Source organism: Halichoerus grypus, chromosome 8 (assembly GCF_964656455.1).
Source record: "Halichoerus grypus chromosome 8, mHalGry1.hap1.1, whole genome shotgun sequence".
NCBI lineage: Eukaryota > Metazoa > Chordata > Mammalia > Carnivora > Phocidae > Halichoerus > Halichoerus grypus.
Genome location: NC_135719.1, coordinates 5,610,209 through 5,632,203, shown reverse-complemented (window position 1 = coordinate 5,632,203; position 21,995 = coordinate 5,610,209). Strand labels below are relative to the sequence as shown.

Below are 21,995 nucleotides of genomic sequence, written 5' to 3'. Positions count from 1 at the left end.
CACCAGGACTTCCTGATGGGAAATGGGGGATGTGTTAGAGGGGAGTCGGGGCTGACCTCCAGGTTTGGAGCCTGAGCAGCTGAAAGGGGACAGGTCTCAGAGGATAAAGTTTTGGGCAAACAGTCAGATGCTTGGTTGGAGACACCGCTAGACGCCCTTGCAGAGGCGATCCATGAGTCTGGGGTCCAGGGTCCTGCTCTGGGCTGTGGCTTACCTCACCAGGCAGGTGGGGAGGACCAGAGGTTTTCACTGAGGTTCCGAAAAAGACCCTCAGGGGGCAAAGACCACCTAAGGGGAGGGATTCTGTGCCTTCACTCCCAGACTGAAAGGAAGTTTCCGGAACGCAGAACTAGCCGAGCCCCAGGCCCCCCTCCAGTGCACATGCCCCTTGGTCCTCAGCGTACTCTGCCCCGGGACGCTGCTGGGTTCTCATTTGCCCCGGGATATGAGGAGCTCCAGAGAGCAGCAGCTTGCCCCACGCGCCCCGCACACACTGGTGGTGAGGGCTTGGCGGTGTCCCCTGGTGGCCTGCCTGGGCCTGACAGCCTCCTCCCTCCTTCCCCAGCGCGACTGTCAGAACTACGTCAAGATCCTCCTGCCACTCAACAGCACTCACCTGTTCACCTGCGGCACGGCGGCCTTCAGCCCCGTGTGCACCTACATCGTGAGTGCCCCCCTCTGCCCAGGCTCGCTTGGGGCTGGCCTGGCGGCTGCCCCTCTCCACACCAGGCGCTGTTCCCCAGCACTGATCCCGGGCCCAGGGCAGGGCCCAGGGCGCAGCTTCTAGGGGGCAGTAGGTCTGAGAGCCCTGAGGCCCAGCCCCAGATCTGGTGGCCGGGTTGGCTGGCAGGGGGCGGAGAGGGGTGCAAGAGAACACCCCCGGGCGCCAAGGTCCTGGCCAGCCCAGGACTCACACCCTCTCTTGCTTCCTCGAGCTCTCCCCTGCCCTCACTCAGTTCCACAGCCCACCTCCCCGACCCCTCCTCGCACACACTCACTCCTGGTTTCTGTTTTACCCACACCTTAGCAGAGGGTGGCGTTTTGAGGCAGTGGGTTGGAGCACTGCCTTTGGAGTCAGTCAGACCGGGCGTGAATCATGTTGCCACCCCTTCTGAGTCCTGTCGTGTCTCTCCTGTGGTCACTGGGACTAGTAATGTCCACCGCAGAGGGTCCCTGCCAGATGGTGCCCGCGACTGCGCCCTGGGTGCAGAGATGAGGAGGAGGGCCTGCCTCCCCTCTCGCCCCCCACGGAGCAGCCTTCTCTGGCACACCCCCCTCCTTTCCCTCCAAGCCCACACATTTCCTGGCGTGCGCCTGACCTCTTCCATCTGCTTCCCTGCAGAATGTGGAGAACTTCACTTTGGCACAGGACGAGGTGGGGCACATCCTCCTGGAAGATGGCAAGGGCCGTTGTCCCTTTGACCCCAATTTCAAGTCCACGGCCCTGGTGGTTGGTGAGTGTTGGGGGCAGAGTGGCAGAATGAGTTCAGCAAGGCTCCGTGTGGGGGTGGGAAGGTGGGCAGCCTAGGTCCCAGGCCTGAGCTGGTGGGTCCCCGCCATGCTGAGTCCCAGGGGGCACAGAGTGACCCTTGGCTGCCCTTGGGTTTGGCTTTTCCCAGTTCCCACTCCCTTCCCTGTCCACCTCAGGCGAGATAGGCAGTGCTGGGGTCACTCAGGGCCCTGTGCTGAGGGGCCATTCCCATGGGAATGTTCTCTTGGCAGATGGTGAGCTCTATACTGGAACAGTCAGCAGCTTCCAAGGGAACGACCCGGCCATCTCCCGGAGCCAAAGCCTCCGCCCCACCAAGACCGAGAGCTCCCTCAACTGGCTCCAAGGTGAAATCCTCCCCACACAGCCAGTGGGCAGTCCCCAGAGCCCAGGGAGGGGCACGCTCTCCCCTCAGGGCCAGGCCAAGAACAATCTCTCTCCTGTCTGGGATTCCCAGGCTCACTACACTCCTCATTGGTCCCACAGACCCAGCGTTTGTGGCCTCGGCCTATATTCCCGAGAGCCTGGGCAGCTTGGAAGGGGACGATGACAAGATCTACTTCTTCTTCAGCGAGACTGGCCAGGAGTTTGAGTTCTTTGAGAACACCATCGTGTCCCGCATCGCCCGCATCTGCAAGGTGAGGGGGCCGGGCTGCCCCAGACACCCCGAAGGCTCCCCCGATGCAGGATCAGGAAACACCAGGAGGCCTCCTCTGTCCTCCAGGAGGAACAGCTTGGCTAACTGCTTTTCTCTCTGTCCTTTTAAATTAAAATAGCTCTCATGTTTTTTCCTATTTAAGAAAATGCGAAAGTACAGAAAAGTACACACAAAAACCACTTACAATAGAAAGAGGCAGTGTAATATCACGACAGAGAGCAGAGACTCAAGCCAGGCTGCCTCAGTTCCGACCCCACCGGTCCTGTGACCTTGGGCAAATCCCGTGCCCTCTCAGTTAGCGTCCCCATCTGTTCAGTGGGCATAATAAGACCTGCCTCAGACTTATGTGGGCTAAATCCATCCCCAGAAAGCTTTTAGGAGTGTGCTAGGCAAAAACTAAATGTTGACTGTTAGTGTCAGCATCCTCCTGCCGCACCACAGATGATTAGAATATTCCTTGATAATCTATTTCCTTTTTTTGGTATATGTGTAAATAGGTAGGTATTTATAGAATTAAAAAGCTATTTACAAGCAAGAGTTCTGCAGTGTGGGTATTCAGGTTCCCTGCTCTTGGGGAATCATGACCTCCTTCCCTGTGTGTAGGCAGGCTCCCGTCTGTCCGTTTCCGGGTACTCTGCAGTAAGGAGGGCACCCTCGTTTACTTGGCCAGCCTCCCGGTGATGGGACCTGGACCCCACCTTCATGTCTTCCTGATTCTAAATGGAACTCCGCCCTGGCTGTGGCTTGCCCCTCCGGGTGTCTGTGTAGCTACCACTGGGGAGGGGCCGCAAGGAGCCCCAGGTTCCCCCCGGCGGCCCGTGCGTACGCCCAGCCTCTCTCTCCCTCCCCCAGGGGGACGAGGGCGGTGAGCGGGTCCTGCAGCAGCGCTGGACGTCCTTCCTGAAGGCCCAGCTGCTGTGCTCGCGGCCAGACGACGGCTTCCCGTTCAATGTGCTGCAGGATGTCTTCACGCTGAGCCCCAGCCCGCAGGACTGGCCTGACACCCTGTTCTATGGGGTCTTCACATCCCAGTGGTACAGCCCCCCGGGACCTAACTGGAGATGGGAGGGCGGGGGGTGCCTGGGACTGGGGCCCAAGACCTGGCCGCATCCCGCGCCCCAGGGCTCCTGGGTTCATCCAGCCGCTTCCTTTGTAGGCACAGGGGGACCACAGAGGGCTCTGCCGTGTGCGTCTTCACCATGAAGGACGTGCAGAATGCCTTCAGCGGCCTCTACAAGGAGGTGAACCGCGAGACACAGCAGTGGTACACGGTGACCCACCCAGTGCCCACGCCCCGGCCCGGAGCGGTGAGTACTGGCTGCTGGCTGCTGGCAGCATGGCTCCCCACGCCCGGCTGGCTTCTCTGCGTCTGTTTTCTCATCCTGGAAGTGGGGGCCAAAGCCCCGGCCTGCTTGTCTTACTGGGTTGGACGTGGCTGTGAATGTTGGAATGGCCGAAACCTGCCTCAGGGTGAGCCGGTGTGCTCCCGTCCCAGCACTTAAGTGTGCGCTCTTGTCATTGTCCCTTCGCTCGGGCCTCTCCCCTACTCAGCTGTGGGCTCCTTATCTAGGGAGTGACGGAGTGGCCTGGCCATGGGGACATCTTCCTTCTGTCCTTCCAGCCTCATGGACTCCCTCCCAAAGCAGACCTTGAAACAAGGATATGAGTGTCAGCAGCTGATGTGGGAGGTGACTCCAGGAAGCACCATGAGGGAACAGGAAAGTGAGAGGGGGGAGCAGAGCCAAAGAAGAGTGTCACTGAGCTGTTCTCGTCATGGGCATCTGGGCCTTACTTCCCTGCGGCCCCGAGAGAGCACCCTCTGACCCCTGCACTAGGAAACCCGGCCAGCCAGGGCTTCCTTCGAGCACTGGCAAAAGGAGCATGAAGGGTGGTCATGCTTCTTGAGGCCTGAGGGTGAGGGGCCTGGGCAGGAAGGGGGAACCCTGCCAGCCAGGGCCCCTGGGTGCCCCATATCCAGGCTTTGCCCTTGGGCCTCCAGATCGGTGTGTTGGCTCCATGCAGAACCAAGTGACGGGCCATGGCTTCCGGGGGGGTGGGCAGATACCCATCCTGTGCACCGGGGTGGGCAGGGCCAGCAGTCCTGGCCGCGTCTCCAGGCTCCCCTCCTGCGTGCTGCCCTAAGCAGCCCTCCACCTCACACCGCCGCCTCTTCCTTCAGTGCATCACCAACAGTGCCCGGGAGAGGAGGATCACCTCATCCCTGCAACTCCCAGACCGTGTGCTGAACTTCCTCAAGGACCACTTCCTGATGGACGGGCAGGTCCGCAGCCGCCTCCTGCTGCTGCAGCCCCGGGCCCGCTACCAGCGTGTGGCCGTCCACCGGGTGCCTGGCCTGCACCGCACCTATGACGTGCTCTTCCTGGGCACCGGTGAGTGCCCACAGCAGGGCAGGCTCGGGGTCGAGGAGCCCCGGCTGTTGGGATGTGGGTCTGAGTGCCGTCCGTGTTCCAGGTGATGGCCGGCTGCACAAGGCGGTGGCCGTGGGCTCCAGGGTGCACATCATTGAGGAGCTCCAGATCTTCCCACCGGGACAGCCCGTCCAGAACCTGCTCCTGGACGCCAGCAGGGTGAGCTGGAGGAAGAGCCAGGGGAGCGTGCTCGGCTGCCCCTCTGCCATGGACTGGCGGGCCCCGGCCAGCTTTTCCTCCCTGGCGCCAGCAGGAGGGAAAGATCCAGGCTCGTGGCATAAGGCAGCACAAAGCGGGGTGCCGGGAGCGTGAGAGGAGGCTCCCTGGGGAGTGGCCGGGTGCGGCTGTGGGTGGTGGCCCTGGCCTCCCGCTCCTGCCCCTCAGCCCCGTGTCCGTGTCCGTACAGGGACTGCTCTACGCCGCCGCGTCCTCCGGCGTGGTCCAGGTGCCCGTCGCCAACTGCAGCCTATACCAGAGCTGTGGGGACTGCGTCCTCGCCCGGGACCCCTACTGCGCTTGGAGCAGTTCCAGGTGCAGGCACGTCAGCCTCGACCGGCCTGAGACGGCCTCCAGGTGAGAGCCCCCGGCCCTGCGCGCTGGGCCTCGGCGCACCTCCCCTAGGCCCTCTGTAGAAGCCCCACGGGCGGCACGATCAGGAACCGGCTCCCCTTCTGACTCTCAGAAGCGTTCCGCTTGGGGCCGTAAATGATGATTGCCTTACCCGGCTGTAGAGCCGGGGACCTCGTTTGCTAAAGTATGAAGTGGCACGGCTCTGAAAAGCTTTGCAGGAGGTTGTGGATTGGCGTGTGCATGTGTTCAACGAAAAATAAGAGCTACGTGACAATCCATTAACAAACCGATTAAAAATCGCTTTCAGAAGCACTAAATTGGGTTTGTAAGATGTTCGTATAGAAAACTTGAGAAGTAGAGGTAAACAAAACAAAAACTCTCCCGAATCCCACCACCTAGAGAGAACTGCAGTGAGGTTTTTTTTTTTTTTTTTTTTTTTTAAGATTTTATTTATTTATTCATGAGAGACAGAGAGAGAGAGAGACAGAGGCAGAGGGAGAAGCAGGCTCCCCGCGGAGCAGGGAGCCCGATGCGGGACTCAATCCCAGGACCCTGGGATCACGACCTGAGCCGAAGGCAGACGCTTAACCGACTGAGCCACCCAGGCGTCCCTGCAGTGAGGTTTTGATACATACCCTCCCGGGTTTTTCTATATATATGTGTGATAAACAAAAATACATGTATTTTAAATAAAAATGGACTCTGTCCCATTCGTAGCGTCCTTGCTTCACACACAGACCTGGTGCCAGTTTTATATTTCAGAGAATCCCATTTGAGCACACGCGTGTGCACCTGGAAGGACACGCCCAAACTGCCACCTGTCACGACCACCACCGGCTGGTAGATGGTGTGGACTCCTGTAGTGTTTTCAGCGTTTGTACTTGGTTGAGTTTTTTTAGGTTTTGTGAGTGTATCACGGATTACTTTTATTCTTTATTATGTTTTATTAAGCAAGTGCGTGCACGTGCATTGCTTTAAAAGAGAGCCATGCGTATAGATCCAGCTGTCCTTCCAGAAAGGTCCATGTTGCTTTTGTAGTGCAGGGAAGTATTGTAGTGAATTGTATTTGAAATAAATACTGTGTAGACAGAGGAGATGTTGGTTCAGACCCTGCAGGGCAGTCAGCCTGGGGAAACCACCTGCCTTTTACTCCGGCTTCGGGCCCGGCACTCCCTGAGCCCCAGGCCCTTGCGGGGCCGCAGGGCCAGAGAAGCGCCATGTGCTGCACTGGGGATGGGGCCAAGCGGGTGCATGGTGGTTTCCTGGCCTCCCTCTGAGTCTCTCTGGTCCTCAGGCCATGGATCCAGGACATTGAGGGGGCTAACACCAGGGATCTCTGCAATACTTCCTCCCCCGGGCCCCGGTCTTCTGTACTAACAGGTGAGTCGCCCTGAGAAGGGTTGGAGCTGAGGGGGGGGGCCGGGTCTGCTGAGAAGGCCCCCGCAGGCAGTGGTGGGTGTAAGTGCCTTTCCTCACGACCTCGTCCCAGACTCCGAGTCGCCAGAGTTGCGCATCATGGCGCAAGGAGTGCAGTCCCGAGAGAGGTGGGGTGAGCCTGGGGCTCCTGTGGATGCCGGTCCGCCCCCCGTTACCCTGGGCTGCTTCTCTCGTCTGTCCGTAGGTGAGAAGCGATGTGAGCAAGTCTACTTCCAGCCCAACACGGTGAACACCTTGGCCTGCCCCCTCCTCTCCAACCTAGCCACCCGGCTCTGGCTGCACAATGGTCTCCCTGTCAATGCCTCAGCCTCCTGCCGTGTGTTGCCCACTGGGGACCTGCTGCTGGTGGGCAGCCAGCAGGAACTGGGGTTGTTCCAGTGCTGGTCCCTGGAGGAGGGCTTCCGGCAGCTGGTGGCCTGTTACTACCCAAAGGTGGTGGACGACGTGCTGGCAGACCGAGCCGACCGGAGCGGCAGCGTGCCCGTCGTCATCAGCACGTCCCGGGTGAGCGCACCAGCGGGCGGCAAGGCCAGCTGGGGTGTAGACAAGTCCTACTGGACCGAGTTCCTGGTGATGTGCACGCTGTTTGTGTTCGCCGTGGTGCTCTTCATTTTATTCTTCCTCTATCGGCACCGGGGTGGCATGAAGGTCTTCCTGAAGCAGGGCGAGTGTACCAGTGTGCACCCCAAGGCCCGCCCCGTGGCACTGCCACCTGAGACCCGGCCGCTGAACGGCGTAGGCCCCCCGAGCACCCCACTCGACCACCGAGGCTACCAGGCCCTGTCAGATAGCTCCCCGGCGCCCCGCGTCTTCACAGAGTCGGAGAAGCGGCCGCTCAGCATCCAGGACAGCTTCGTGGAGGTGTCCCCGGTGTGCCCCCGGCCCCGGGTCCGCCTGGGCTCTGAGATCCGGGACTCCGTGGTGTGAGAGCACACTTCTCGAGGAGTCCACCCTGGCTTCCGAGGCCGTGAGTGCTCAGAGGGGGCCAGCCGGACCGCTGCGCCCCGGGGAACATGACCGTGGCGCCCGGGGTCGGGGCTGATGGAGCCCGCGGGCCTGCTGCTCCTCGGCCAAGTAGCGCGGTCCCCTCCGACCAACCGCCGTGGCCTGGGAGGGCCCGGTTGCAGATGGGGGCCTGCCTGGAAGGGCGGAACAGTGCTCCTTGTGTAAAACTGAGCCCTTTGTTTAAAAAACAATTGCAAATGTGAAGCGATTGAGAAGAACGACACATCACAGAGCTCCCTGGGCGCGAACAGCCGCGCCGCGGGGCCTCAGGGCCATGGCCGACTCACCCAGAGTGCTGGAGACAGAGCTGGCCATCCCCACCAGCTGGCCTCTTCCACCTTCTGCCTTACCCTGCTGCCACCGGCTGCCCCTCGTCCCCGCAGAAGCAGGGGCCGGCTCGGGCTCCGTGGGTCCTGCCTTGCCGGCTGGCCGACTCATTACATTTATCATCCTGTCACCTCAGGGACCCGAGGGCCACGCTGCCACCGCAGCTGTCACAAGGCCTTGGGCTCAGACTCACCTGCTGGACCTTTCCGGCCTGTATCAGGCTGTGGCCACGTGCGAGGGGCAGCGTGAGCCCAGGAGAGAGTTTAGGACGATGGACGCCTTTCCCTTGAAGTCAAGGAAGAGACTGTTGCCTGCCTTCCTCCAGCCCAGCCTTCGAACCCATCCACCCAGGACTCCTCCCCAGAGCCCAGCCCCCGGTCCATCCCCTCTACCTGCCTGCTCCCCCTCTAAGGGGTATTGACACTGCCCTACACAGGAACCCCGAGTTTATGTGGGTTTTATATTTTTTTTTATAAGAGGCACTTTACTTTTTTTTTTTTTTTAATAAAATCTAAAGAACAGAAACAGAATCATGGCCCTTCCTCTCAAAAGACTGTTCCTTTTTTGAGGTTGGCCCAGTGGTCTGAATTTTGAGGAGTTCTGGGCCTCCACTTTCCAGGGGCTAGTGGGCCAGAGCCATGCTGGCCTGGCCGACTCCCATCTCCCAGGGGAGTGTGGTCCTAAAGGTGGGAAGTTTAATGCACTGATGGGAGGGGCAAGGAATTCGTTCGTTTTCCCTCAACCCCTTTACTCTGCACCTCCCCCAGTTCGGTTCAGGGTGGGAGCACAGAGGACCAGAGGTTTTGTCATGTTTTTTGGTTTTTGTTTTTTTCTTTAATTTAAAAAATGTTTATTTTTTTAAATGATCATACAGTGAAATCGGCAGTGGGTTTTTCTTTTGGCACACAGTTGTCTAAATTTTTACATGTGTGGAAATTCTGTAAGCACCACCAGCGTCAGGATACAGAGTTCCATCCGTCAGGCTGTCCCTTCCTGCTCCCACCCTCGCGAGGGGAGGGCCGGCTGGGCTGCAGTCTGACTTCCTGCTGGCCCTTTAGATCCTGTTCTTTCCAGTATGACCGAAGGCTTCTGGAAGTCCAGTCCTTCCTCATACCAGTGTTTCTAGTATCACGCAAAGGGTCAAAACGTCTAAACCTTTATTATAGATCAGTAGAACACAAACAGAGCGATGACAGCGACAGAAGGAGAGAGGCCCTGGTCTGGAGGGGCCTTCCCTGCCTGGAGCAGGACCACACGGTGCCAGCTCTGGGCTAGGCCAGCTCGGCCGGCCCTGGCAACACAGGCACGACCTCGGCCACAGCTCAGCAGTGGAAAGGCTCTCTGACGGGGTGCTCGCTGGGACACACGCCGTGGCTCCTGTCACAGGACGATCTTAAAGGAGCTGAACAAGAGAAGAGTGGGTCGGGTTTTCTGCTGAAAGAGGAGGGGAGGGGCTAACCCCAAACTTGCCCACATCTTCCCTAAGACCCTTTGGAATGGGCTGTCCCACGTCTGTCCCTCCCCTTTGGAAGAGCCACCCTGAGACCCTGAGAGGAACTGGGGCTTTCCCGGCCCGGCTGCTGCCGCCCATCCTGACATCCCAGACCCAGGTGCAGCAGATGGGGACCCAGAACGAGGGGGGACCGCGACCGTCCTACCTGGCGAAGTCCGGTGAACGGGAGATGACGTGCTGAAACTCTGAGAGGTTGATGGTGCCATCCCTATCGATGTCAGACTCTTCCAGGATCTGGGGAAGGGAGAGCTTCAGGCCTAGTCCCAGCCCTTCCCTCTGGCTCCCTGGCCCGGCCCGGCCCGGCTACTCACGTTGTCAATGAGCTGTTTCATCTCTGAAGCACTAAGACGAGTGTCCTCTCCCTGTCCTGTGAGGCAGTTCACGAGGTGACTCAGGTCTTCCCGGTTCAAGGTTCCATCATCATCAAAGTCTAGAGACAGACACAGGAAGCCAGAAAGAATGTGGTCAGGGGGAGCCTCCAGGCTCCACAGAAGGCCCCCAGGTCCCGAGCGGTACACCACCACCAAGACCGTGCGGGGACAGGCCTGTGTCCCGCCAAGCTGCTCCTGGCTCTCACCGAAGATGCGGAAGGCATAGTGGGACTTGATGTCTGGAGTCGCTGTGTCACTGAACACACTGAGGAGGTCCAGGAAGTCCTCGAAACTCAGGCTGTCCCTGGCTGGGGATGTGGAGAAGACCCTGCAGATTCGCTCCTTGAAGGGGTTGGCCTAGACAAGAGAGCCTTGTGTGAAGGCCACAGGTGCAGCCCAGGTCACACACTCCTCACACCCTACCAGGAACTGGAGGAAGCAGGTCACAGTACCCGCTCCATGAGCTCAGGCTCACAGGAGAGAAGGATCAGTCTTTTAGGGCCAGCATGGAGGGCAGGAGGACCACCTGACTTGGGGAAGGGACAGGGATGGCTTCCTGTGAGTCAGTTTAACCCAAAGGCAGGCCTAGGGGCAGAGAAGGAAGATGAAAGCATCCTAAGCAAAGAGAACAAGATGGGCTGGTTACTTGAAAACACATTTACTTGAACACTCACTGTGTTATAGGCACTAGGCCAAGCGCTTTGCATAAAAATTTTCGCAGTCGGGCGCCCTGGGTGTCTCAGTCAGCTGTCAGACTCTTGATTTCCGCTCAGGGTGGTGAGATGGAGCCCCTCGTCAGGCTCCGTGTGGGGTCGGCTTGTCCCTCTCCCTGCCCTTCCCCCGACTCTCTCTCCCAAATAAATAAGAATCTTTAAAAAATTTTTTTCACAGCAACCCTATGGAGAGGCAATCAGCCTCTGGAATGGGTTTCTCAAACTTGAATAAGGTAGCTCAACTCCTTTTAAAGGACAAAACTTCTTTGACTCTCCAAGAATATGTCCAAGAATCCCAGTTTGCAAAACACCACTCTAGTTCATTCCACTGGGTGATTTTGGTAAAGCCCTTGTCCCCAGGAAATTAGGGCTAAATGGAGAGAAGACCAGAATGGGGACCAGCGACCACATGATCTCCGAGACAAACTGCAGAGGGAGGGTGGGGGACTGGCACCTTGAGCTCTGGAAGGCTGAGGATCTGCTCCAAGGACACTCGCATCTGCAGTGACTCCTCCACGCTCCGGTGCTCTGGGGGGAGCAACTCACAAAACCGCCTGTGGGCTCTGGCAGAAGGAGAGGAACCTGTTGGCAAACCTTCCTGTGTGTATTACATCCCCACTCCTTGCCTTGCTACCCTTTATAAACCCGGTGAGGAGCTAAGGCACATACACAGAACTTCTCAGGCATCAGGCACAAGCCAAAGGGAGACTACCCGTGTAGTCCCGTATGTAGAAGCCCGTATGTCACAAGACTATGGGCTGAGAGTGCATTCATGCCATGGGTATTTACTGAGGGCCTAAAACATGCCAGGCACTGTACTGGGCATTGGTTCTAGAGCTCCCTGAGGGATGGAGAGGCTGCAAAAGGAGCCAGAAGTTGGCCCTGAAAAACAGGGAGAAAAGAGTTTGAAATCTCTTTCCCATTTCACTCCAGGAAGCTCCAGCAAAGCCTCCCCCTTTGTAGCAACTACCCTAAACGATCTCTTCCTCAGCCCTCACCTCCTTCCCACTGGGATTATTTTTGCCAAGGGAAGCCAAGGAATCTCCTCTCTCAAGTGCCTTGACCACAAAAAGCTGGCACGCGGCGAGGAAGGGGGTTCCGGCCCGAGTTCAAATCCTCTCCCTTGGAGTGTAGTCTTAGGCAAGTTACCAAACTTCTCTGAAACCTGTTTCATTGTCCCGGCACCTCCCTCCTGAGGATTAAATTGGGTAACGCAGGCAACCACTTCGCACAGTTCCTGGCGCACGGAGAGTGCTCAGTGAGCGTTAACGGTCACCGTGTTGATTCAGATCAAGTTACCGGGAGCCAGGCTCCGGGTCGGCGAAGTCCGCGGAGAGCCACAGCAGCCCCTGCCGGGCTGGGGCAGGAAGTTCGGTTACGCAGAAGCCCGCGGAGCGCAGGCCCCGGAGCGCCCAGCCGGGCCGAGGCTGCTAGGTGGCCCCCGCGGTGCGCAGCGGGGCCCCCGAGCCGGCAGGGAGGGCGGGACCGGCGGAGGGCACTGCCCGGGGCTCGGGGCCCGGACGCCAGCTCCGGCTCGGCCGCGGACCGCAGGCGGGCGCCTGTCACTCCCTGTGCGGGGCCCTCAGTTTGCCCGTCTGTGGACAGAGCTCCCCCCCCCCCCCCCGACGCCGCCGCTAGAGGATCCGGGAGCTGAGGTTCGACACGGCACTTACAGGAGGATCTCCTGCTTGGTCAGGAACGTCAAGTCCTGGAAGGCAAAACGGGAGGGGTTCAGCGAGCCTCCCGGAGGCCGCGCCAGCTCTGTCGCCCGCCCCGGGACCCCGCTCCCCAGCGCAGGCCCGCGCGCAAACTCCCCGGGGACCGGCGTCCCGCGCACCTGGTACTCGGCCAACAGCTCCTTGGACAGGCGACTGCCCGAGCCCCCCATCGTCGCGCCGCGCGCACAGCTCCGCCAACTTGCCTCGGGGCGCCGGCAACTTTTTCACTTCCGCCCTCGGGCCGCGTCACCGCCCCGTCCCCGCGGCAACCGCTCCTGGGGCCACCGCCCCCGGGCCCGCCCCCCTCCTTAAAGTGCCCAGGCGCTCCCGGCCCGGTTCCGCCGGCCGGCTCCCCGCTCCGGGCTGTCCGCGGCGAGCTGGAGGCGGGGCCCGGAGCGGGGCCGGACGCTCCGGGGCGGGGCCCAGGCTGCACGGCCCCGCCTCCTGAGTGGGCGGGACGAGCCCCGTCGCGTGCGAGCGGACTGGCTGCGCATGCGTTCGGGACGCCACAGCCTCGCCATGGCCCGGGTACGAGCTTGCGGCAAGTGTCGCGTTGCGTCCTTCTCCACTGCTGTCGGTGGTGGCGGCGGCCTTGGGCGCGATAGGGGCCCAAGGGAAGTACCTGGAGCCTGGAAATCCGGGAAAGCTCGAGACTCGCTACGTGGCCGAAGGCGGCCAAGCCGCGCATTGGCGCGGCGACGACTTTTTCACCCAGACGCTGCCACTGCGTCCGCGCCGCACGTGTTGCAGCCCGCATGCCACCTCCAGAAATGACCGGAACCTTGCGGCCCACTGAGGCTGTGCGCTGAGGGTCTGCAGACTGCGGGAGCCGTGCATAGTGATCTTCGATTTTCACAAGAGCCCTGCAAGGTAGGTTCCCATTTTACAAATGTGGAAAACAGGTCCGGGGGAAGGGTTCGACTGGCTTGTTTAGGCTCCGGCATTTAGAGAGCGGTCACCCCGGTCTAAGGTTCTTCTCACGGCTTCCCAATCCTGTAGACCTCACTCGAGCCGACCCCGCGCCCAGAGCTCTTGTTCGCTCTTGTCGCCTCTCAACCCCTGGGACAATGCTTGGCCCGGAGTAGGCTCTCAACAAACTGGATGCATGAATGCATGAACGAACCTCCACTGTTCCAGAAGTTGAGGATCCCAAGCTGAGAGAGGAGGTGGAGGTGAGATTAATTCTTTTGTTTTCAGCTTTATTGATGTATAATTGACAACGTTGTAGGGATTAGTTCTTGATTCTCCTGATTCATTCTACTTGCTGATCTTTGTAAAGTCTAGATCTGATCATGGTGAATTGAGCTTAAAACTAGTAAATGGTTAAAAACCGATATACTGGCCCTCTGAAATCTGACTTCAGCCTCTCTCTGCCCTCTCCTCTTGGCTTTCTGGGTTCCCGCCACAATGGGCTCTCTGTTCCTCTTCCATATTAGCCTCTAGGAAGCCTTTCCTGGTTCCCTAGAGTAGATTAGAAATCTTATACTTCCGGAATAGCCTGTGCTTCTCCTTAACAGCACTGTTTCATGTTGGCAACTTATGTTTACTTGGGTGTTGATTGGGTTAATGTCCGCACCACCCCCATCCCCGCTAGACTGTAAGCTCCATGAAGAGCTACGAGAATCGTGATCTACAAGATCTGATAGGTGGCAGTTGTTGAGTAAATGACTGACCGTAGCTTCCCCAGCACTCAATAAGGTGTTCATCTGAGAGTGGCTTTAGGAAGACTCACTGTCTCAACATGGGAGTCCGACCACTGTGGAAATAATTCCGTTCCAAGAAATGGAGGCTGCAAAGCAGTGAGAACACCAAAACCAGTCAAAGTGAGTGGTTCCATCCCAACCTGATCCTCTTGACAGCAGGCTCTTTCTGTACAAGAAATCGGTTAGTATAATGATAGGCAAAGAACAGGAAGCTGTCATAGTGTCCCCTGTACTAGACTGAGGGGAGGGAGCACCGGCCAGCGAAGGCCAGTCCCTGGACTCTGGTGAGACTATCTCTTCGCAGTGAAGATGTGGGAATTGGCCCTGTGCCATGGGGACCAGCTGTGACATAGATCTCTCCGCCACCTCACTCGGTGCTGAACCCTTCATTAAACAACCTTCTGGTTATAATTTTGCTTCCTGGTAGATTTTTGTACAGAGGAGGGACTATACTGATTAGCCAATAGGAACATTTCGTGCTCTTTGGCGTGTTTCTCAATATACGTTGTTGAATAGGCATTCTGAGTCTGCTTAGCATGCTGTCCTGCCTGTGCTTGACCAGCTCTTGAAACAGTGTGAAACTGAGTTGCTGAAATACTTTTTTTTTTAATTTAAATTCAGTTAGCCAACGTACAGTGCATCAGCTAATATACTTTTAAAAACAGCTTCTAGTGTTTCTTGTTGTGAAATTATTTTATTTCTTAGTTGGATCTCTTCAAGTTTTGTTCATAACTACCAACTCTTGGATTTGAATTCCACTTTTTTTTTTTTTTCCCCAAGACATCTTTTCCCTATTTTTTTTTTTTTTTTTTAAGATTTTATTTATTTGACAGAGAGAGACACAGCGAGAGAGGGAACACAAGCAGGGGGAGTGGCAGAGGGAGAAGCAGGCTTCCCGCTGAGCAGGGAGCCTGATGTGGGGCTCGATCCCAGGACCCTGGGATCATGACCTGAGCCGAAGGCAGCCGCTTAACTGACTGAGCCACCCAGGTGCCCCTCTTTTCCCTATTTATAATATTATTTCCTTCTTCCTGTTTCCCCTGGGACATGAGGTAGGAGAGCCACACCAGGTTTCCCCGAGGGGGTGACATTTGATCTGAGACCTGAAGGGGTCAGCCCTGTGAAGAAAATCTGGGAAAAGGGTATATTGTAGGCAGGAAGCACAGAAAGCAAGGCCCTGAGCTGGAACAAGTTCAGTAAGTGAGGAGCAGAGTAGGCGAGGGGAAGAGTGGAATGAGAGGAGGCGAACGAGGGAGGCACACCTAAGCCTTATGGACTTTATTCTAGGGGCTCAAGGTCACATCCCTAGTGAGTAATAGAGCAGGAATTCAAACACCTGGTCAGCCAGTAAGGCTTGATCTCTCACCTTTGTCCCAGGATGATACCCAACTCACAAGCTTGTTGTGAAGGTAGGTCACCTGAGAGAACTTAGAAAGCCCCCAGCCATGCCTGGCACAAGATAAACGTGTGACCAGTGCTCCCTTGTTCCTGGTTTTCGTGGAAAGGTTTGATCCTCTCATGTGGTCACTGCTGATTGATCACTGTAAGGTAATTCTTCTTTATTGACAGGTAATGCTTTGTGCCTCCTAGCTCACTTTAATGTAAATATGACTGTGCCCACTTTCTATTGATCAATATGTCTTTACTCGTATTTTTAGCCTCCTGGTATCATCTTGGTCCTGGGTCCTTGGTCCTAGCCCTTGGCTTAAAATGTTATTCCATATTTGTATCTAATCCACCCCTTACCCTTGACCTCCACGTTTGACTGTCAGCTGCCAATACCACTTCTCAGATGCTCAGGCTGCATCTCAAGCTCAGTAATCAGAACTGAACTCTCCATCCCCCCCTTCTTCTAATCAGTCTACTCCCACCCCCACCCAGCCCTCAGCTCCTCCATCTCTCTAAAGGCCACTACGGTGTACCTCGTTCCTGAAGCTGAGACCCTCCCAGGTCTTCCTGGTGCCTCAGTCCCCCTAGCCAGCTTGTCAGCAGGCCCTGTTGGTTTGGCCTTCCAAACAGGACCCGCGTCCCCTGCTCTCTATCGCCGTTCCCACCTGTGCCGTCCAGTCACCCTCTCGCTCACCTGGCCATCAGAGTTGCCTCCCAAATGGTCTCCTTCCCCTTTGCTCCCCTACATCCCCCTTCCACACAGCAGTCTGAAAAAAGTTTATGAAGTATCACATGGTGCTTCTGCTTAGAAACTGCCAGTGATTCCTTATTCCATTTAGAATAAAACCCAGGCGCCTGAGCATGATGCATAAGGGCCGCAGCGAATCTGGCCCCTGCTTTCTTCTCCAGCCTCGTTTGCCCCCCTCCCCTTGTTGGCCATGCTCCAGTTAACACTGGCCTTCCTGTTCTCGGAACAGGCCAAACACCTGCCTGACTCAGACCTTGGACTTGAGCTTCCTTTCCTAGAACACATTTTCCTTGGCTCCTCATTGCAGGTGTCCGCTCATTTTGCATGTCTTTGCTCAGCTGTCCCCTCAGAGAGCTGTACCCCGCCCTATTCTTGAAGTACAATGCCCTGGTCCCACGTTTTATTAGTTATCCTTTATCGTATCACATGTTTGTTTTCCACAGAATGCCAATACCATGAGCAGTTAACATGTTCATTTCGCTCCTTGTCTGACTCTACCACGGGATGTAAGTTCCATGACAATAGGGGCCCTTTTCATCTTATTCGCTACTGTGCCCTCATTGCCTCATACGTAGCGGTTACTTTTTTTTTTTTTTTAAGGTTTTATTTATTTATTTGAGAGAGAGAGAGCACAAGAGAGGGGAGGGTCAGAGGGAGAAACAGACTCCCCACTGAGCGGGGAGCCTGATCCTGATCCCGGGACTCCAGGATCATGACCTGAGCTGAAGGCAGTCGCTTAACCAACTGAGCCACCCAGGCGCCCCACTTTTTCTTTTCTTTTTTTTTTTTGGTAAAGATTTATTTATTTTATTTTTAATTTTATTTTATTATTATTTTTTAAGATTTTTAAATTTATTTATTTGACAGAGAGAGACATGGTGAGAGAGGGAACACAAGCAGGGGGAGAGGGAGAGGGAGAAACAGGCTTCCCATCGAGCAGGGAGCCCAATGCGGGGCTCGATCCCAGGACCCTGGGATCATGACCCGAGCCGAAGGCAGACGCCCAACGACTAAGCCACCCAGGCACCCCTATTTTATTTTTTTAAGATCTTATTTATTTATTTATTTGACACAGAGAGAGAGCACAAGCGGGGGGAAAAGGGAGAAGCAGGTTCCCAGCTGAGCAGGGAGCCGCATGCGGGGCTCCATCCCAGGACCCTGGGATCATGACCTGAGCCAAAGGCAGATGGCTAACTGACTGAGCCACCCAGGCGCCTCAAGATTTATTTTAAAGAGGGAGAAAGACCGGGTGGGGGGAGGGGCAGAGGGAGAGAAAATCTCAGGCAGACTCCCCACTGAGCACGGAGCACAACACAGGCTCAGTCCATCTCACGACCTTGAGATCATGACCTGAGCTGAAACTAAGAGTCAGACACTCAACTGACTGAGCCCCCCAGGCGCCCCTAAGTGTACAGTTCGGTAGTGATAAGTATATTCACATTATTGTGTAACCAATCTCTACAACTTTCTCATCTTAAAAAACTGAAACTCTATACCCTTTAAACTCAACTTTTGATAGCTCATTTTGTATGTTTTTTAATGTTTCCTTTCTGTTTTATTCATGTGAAGTTTCTGGACCAGCAGAGCTGAGGGAACCCAGACTTGAAGTGAAGCAAAGCAGCTCTGCTGAGGTGAGCCTCCTTGTGAAGTCCTGTCTGAGCCAACAGCAGGCCCTTGTCCCTGACACCTCCGGGTCCACAGGGCTCCAGGGGCCCCGTGGGAGATGAAGGTAGCCATCCATTTCCCCCTGAAGGATTGGCCGTGGCACTTACGCACGTACTGGGCCATCCTCACCCAAATGGCTCTCTGCCTGGCCATTTGGAATCCCTACCGAACAGTGGGAAAGCTGTTCCCATAAAAGGAGTAGACGGCTTTGAAACCCCGGCCATTCTTATACAATGGAACACTGCTAGTTTTCTGGAGGGCAGTTTGATAGAGTGTGTGTCAAAAGCCTGACCCAGTGGTTGGGATTTTATTTTAAAGAAAAATAAAAACATGTCTGGAAACAGATACACAGGATGTTCATTGCAACAAACAGATATGAAACTGGCAACAACCTATATGTTATTTATTTATTTATTTATTTATTTAGAGAGGGTGAGTGGGGGGAGGGGCAGGGAGAAAGCGAGAGAGAATCCCAAGCAGACTCCGAGCTGAGCATGGAACCCAACATGGGGCTCAATCCCACGACCCCAAGATCATGACCCGAGCCAAAATCAAGAGTCCGATGCTCAACTGACTGAGCCACCCAGGCACCCGGAGCATGTGACTTTTAATCTCAGGGTCGTGAGTTCCAGCCCCACATTGGGCATAGAGATTACTTAATTTAAAAAAAAAAAGCTGGGGCGCCTGGGTGGCTCAGTCGGTTAAGCGTCTGCCTTCGACTCAGGTCATGATTTTAGGGTCCTGGGATCGAGCTCCGTGTCGGGCTCCCTGCTTACTGGAGAGGCTGCTTCTCTCTCTCACCTTCCCTCTCACCTTCCCTCTCCCTTTCTGTCTCTCTCAAATAAATAAATAAAATCTTAAAAAAAGCTGAATGTAAATGATTTTTTTCCGGGCATTGGAATAAGGGTTGTATTTTATCTTTAAAGATTTTTTTCTTCCATTAAGAAAGTTGACTCAATAGGGGCGCCTGGGTGGCTCAGTCAAGTAAGCGTCTGCCTTCGACTCAGGTCGTGATCCCAGGGTCCTGGGATCGAGTCCCACATAGGGCTTCTTGCTCAGTGGGAGTCTGCTTCTCCTTCTCCCGCTCGCCCTGCTTGTGTGCGCACGCGCGCGCTCTCTCTCTATCAAATAAATAAATAAAATCTGTAAAAATAAATAAAATAAAATTTCTAGAAGTGGGACAACATCATGTATTTTTCACCTCTTATGACTGTTTCAGGTCAGCGCCATGGCCGCTCCACAGGATTCAAATGAGCCTTCCTATCTGCTCCCTCCAAACAGTAAGGACTGGGAAGAGCAAGGCATCCCTGACTTTGTCTACGGGCAGAAGGAGCTTGTGCTGGAAGGGATTCAGTGGCCTAGCACTGCCCCCGGCCTCCCGGACACGCCGCCGCCGTCTCGCTTCGACTCTGCTCTCTGCTCCGCCTGGAGGCAGCGCATGGACCTGGGGCTCTTCCGCTACCGCCTGGGGGAGCTGCAGACCCAGACCCTCCCTGGTGCTGTGGGTTTGGTGGCTCAGCTGAATGTGGAGCGAGGCGTGCAGAGGAGGCGCCCCCAGAACATCCGGAGTGTGAAGCAGGCGTTTGACCCTGAACAGTTTAACTTCAACAAGGTCCGGCCAGGAGAAGTGCTCTTCCGTTTGCTCCGGGAGCCCGATGTCCCAGGTGCTCTCCGGCAGGAGGACATCCTGGTCATGATCAATGTCAGCCCCCTGGAGTGGGGCCACGTGCTGCTGGTGCCCGACCCCCCCCGCGGGCTCCCCCAGCGCCTGCTGCCGGGCGCGCTGCGGGCCGGCGTCGAGGCCGTGCTGCTGAGCTCACACCCGGGCTTCCGCGTCGGCTTCAACAGCCTGGGGGGCCTGGCCTCGGTGAACCACCTGCACCTGCACGGCTACTACCTGGCCCGCAGACTGCCCGTGGAGGGGGCGCCGAGCGAGCCCCTGGACCCTGGCGGCCGTGTGCATCTGCTCCGGGCCCTCGCAGCTCCCGGCTTCCTCTTCTACACAGGCGGGCCGGGGCCGGACCTGGAAGCCCTGATAGGCAGGGTGTGTCGGGCCACTGACTACCTGGCCGACCACGAGATTGCCCATAATTTATTTGTGACCCGGGGGGCCCCACCTGGAGAGACATCACCCTCCTCCGCTCTCACAGGCGTCCGAGTAATTCTGTGGGCCCGGAAGTCCAGCTTTGGGGTAAAGGAAGACGAGGCGTTCAATGTCGCCCTCTGTGAGCTGGCCGGGCACCTCCCTGTCAAAACGTCCCGGGATTTCGGCAGTCTGACAGAGGCGGCCGCTCTGGCCCTCATTCAAGACTGTCTGCTGCCCTCGGCCCAGGCGGAAGAAGTACGGGCAGCCCTGGTGGCCGTGATAGCCCAGGACGAGCAGTGAGCCTTCTGGAAGTATTTATTTTCTACCTGGTCTAAGTCCCTTTGCACGTGGTCGTTTGGGCTTCCATGACTGCCACCTTACCCGTCTCAGCCCAAGTTTTTCTTATGGAAAAACTTAGTTTGGCCAGAGAAGGCTTTTCCAAGAGGAAAGCCTTCTCTGGCCAAACTAAGTTTTTCCATAAGATGGGGTGGGGGGAGGGGCGCCTGGGTGGCTCAATTGGTTAAGCAACTGCCTTCGGCTCAGGTCATGATCCTAGAGTCCCTGGATCGAGTCCCACATCAGGCTCCCTGCTCGGCGGGGAGTCTGCTTCTCCCTCTGACCCTCCCCCCTCTCATGTGCTCTCTCTCATTCTCTCTCTCTCAAATAAATAAATAAAATCTTTAAAAAAAAAAAAAAAAAGATGGGGTGGGGGCGTGAAGTAGCTTTTCTTTATGGTGGTACTTCTCAGCTGTTTATATAGCTCACGAATTGTCAAGAAGGGAATTCAGAAGCTATTTCTAAGCTGAAGTGTGGAAAACTTAGGGGACCCTCCATACTCACCTTCCAGCACCACAGAAAGATAGGAAGGCATGATCTAGCCCAGCACCTCTCCACCTCTGCTTGCATTTTGGTAGAGGGCCCATATAACCAAGGGGTTTTGGATTTAATCTATTGGGAAACCTTGAAGAGTTTTAAGGAGGGATAAAGAACTGACAAGTGATCTCTAAAGAGAAGAAACCTTAGAATAAATCGAATGAATGAGCCGTCATGAATGTATCTGCTTCTCATTTTTCCTCTTGGACAAGCCTCAGGGATGTCAGACCTGTTACTAAGAAGGGAGTGGGGGGCGCCTGGCCGGCTCAGGTCCTGATCTCAGGGTTGTGGGATCAAGCCCCCCACCGGGCTCAGTGCAGAGTCTGCTTGAGGTTCTCGCCCTCTCCCCCTGCCCACCCCCCACACACATATGCACACGTGTTCTAAAATAAATCTTTTTAAAAAACAAACAAAAAAAGAGAATGCACAAGAGTTACATACCCTGTGGTTCCTGGGTGGCTAAGTCACTTGAGCGTTTGTCTTCGGCTCAGGTCATGATCCCAGGGTCCTGGGATTGAGCCCTGCATCGGGCTCCCTGCTCGGTGGGGAGCCTGCTTCTCCCTCTCCCTCTGCCCCTCCCTCTGCTCCTGTGTGTGTGCTCGCCGTCTCGCTCATAAATAAATAAAAATATTAAAAAAAGAGTGATGTATTCCTGACTTTATATATAGACTTTTCATATCAAGTCTTGACAAAGTAATAGGTCAAGTGCCTCTGGCATTGTGCCCCCACTTCTTCTGCCCTCTCCTCTCTGCGTGTTCTCCCCTCGCCTGCCTCCAATGACCGTTTCTTCAACCCTCCCCTCCATTCGGTCTTGCTCCCGCATAGGCCCTTCTTCGGGCACCTTCCCCCCTGCCTGGCCAACCTTGAATTTCCCTCCAGCCCCCAGCACTGAGTTGAGTGTTCCTCCTGTGCATCATCTCGTGTGAAAAAGGCATCTTCACGACTTGAATACCGCCATTTACCAAGAACAGGCTGGCAGAGCAGAGGTCTGGCAACTCGTCTGAGGCCAGACAGCTCACAAGTGCTGGGGTCAGGACCGCAGCCCCGGTGGTCGGCGGCCAGAGGCTGGCTCTGCACTGGTGACTGCCTCTCTAGACAACGGCCCCCATAGTAGTGGTGGTGTCCTTAACAGGTGACAGGCGCTGAGCTGAGGGTCAGGTCCCTGGGTAGCTGGCTTTCTCTGTCCAGGCCTTGTCTGAAGTTTTTACATAGAATTTTAGGGTTGTATATCCCAGAAGATGTTATAAAGTCTCACTGGGTTAAGGCAGAATATGTACCACGAAAAAAAAAAAGTTCATTTA

At 56.1% G+C, this 21,995-nt stretch overlaps 3 protein-coding genes across 10 annotated transcripts in view; 2 read left to right on the top strand and 1 right to left on the bottom strand.

The window, feature by feature from the left end:
- The window catches only part of SEMA4B (semaphorin 4B), a 38,587-nt gene extending 28,046 nt beyond the window's left edge, over positions 1-10,541 (top strand). For all 6 annotated transcript variants that reach the window (XM_078078865.1, XM_036095645.2, XM_078078862.1 and 3 more), the window contains 11 exons: positions 566-664; positions 1,343-1,454; positions 1,723-1,836; positions 1,976-2,127; positions 3,000-3,181; positions 3,304-3,454; positions 4,327-4,537; positions 4,620-4,735; positions 4,983-5,149; positions 6,441-6,526; positions 6,768-10,541. In XM_078078865.1, coding sequence (XP_077934991.1) covers positions 566-664; positions 1,343-1,454; positions 1,723-1,836; positions 1,976-2,127; positions 3,000-3,181; positions 3,304-3,454; positions 4,327-4,537; positions 4,620-4,735; positions 4,983-5,149; positions 6,441-6,526; positions 6,768-7,510 — 2,133 coding nt within the window. In that variant the 3' untranslated portion in view covers positions 7,511-10,541. The remainder of the gene's footprint in view (positions 1-565; positions 665-1,342; positions 1,455-1,722; positions 1,837-1,975; positions 2,128-2,999; positions 3,182-3,303; positions 3,455-4,326; positions 4,538-4,619; positions 4,736-4,982; positions 5,150-6,440; positions 6,527-6,767) is intronic.
- CIB1 (calcium and integrin binding 1) lies at positions 9,056-12,575 on the bottom strand. The gene is made up of 7 exons (XM_036095654.2): positions 12,350-12,575; positions 12,186-12,220; positions 10,967-11,075; positions 10,006-10,156; positions 9,740-9,858; positions 9,574-9,662; positions 9,056-9,317 (listed from the first exon to the last, which is right to left on the bottom strand). The coding sequence occupies exons 1-7, from the start codon at positions 12,398-12,400 to the stop codon at positions 9,296-9,298; spliced, it is 576 nt and encodes a 191-aa protein (XP_035951547.1). The 5' UTR covers positions 12,401-12,575; the 3' UTR covers positions 9,056-9,295.
- Positions 12,576-12,607: 32 nt separating this feature from the next.
- GDPGP1 (GDP-D-glucose phosphorylase 1) lies at positions 12,608-20,218 on the top strand. Of its 3 annotated transcripts, XM_036095649.2 has the most exons (5): positions 12,608-13,100; positions 13,230-13,402; positions 16,514-16,576; positions 17,640-17,701; positions 18,955-20,218. In XM_036095649.2, the coding sequence occupies exon 5, from the start codon at positions 18,964-18,966 to the stop codon at positions 20,119-20,121; it is 1,158 nt and encodes a 385-aa protein (XP_035951542.2). In that variant the 5' UTR covers positions 12,608-13,100; positions 13,230-13,402; positions 16,514-16,576; positions 17,640-17,701; positions 18,955-18,963; the 3' UTR covers positions 20,122-20,218. The 3 variants fall into 3 exon arrangements, with proteins under 3 accessions (XP_035951542.2, XP_035951541.2, XP_035951543.2); XM_036095648.2 differs by lacking the exon at positions 16,514-16,576 and having other exon boundaries at positions 12,612-13,100; XM_036095650.2 differs by lacking the exons at positions 13,230-13,402; positions 16,514-16,576 and having other exon boundaries at positions 12,612-13,100.
- The last annotated feature ends 1,777 nt before the right edge of the window (positions 20,219-21,995 follow it).

Bases quoted from the DNA above. Each gene is read 5' to 3' on its own strand.
- CIB1 (XM_036095654.2), bottom strand. From the start codon at position 12,400: ATGGGGGGCTCGGGCAGTCGCCTGTCCAAGGAGCTGTTGGCCGAGTAC. The intron at 9,663-9,739 runs GTGAGTAGCCGG...TCCCTTCCCCAG, and splicing joins TGAAACAGCTCATTGACAAC to ATCCTGGAAGAGTCTGACAT. The intron at 9,318-9,573 runs GTAGGACGGTCG...TCTCTTGTTCAG, and splicing joins CGTTCACCGGACTTCGCCAG to CTCCTTTAAGATCGTCCTGT.
- GDPGP1 (XM_036095649.2), top strand. From the start codon at position 18,964: ATGGCCGCTCCACAGGATTCAAATGAGCCTTCCTATCTGCTCCCTCCA.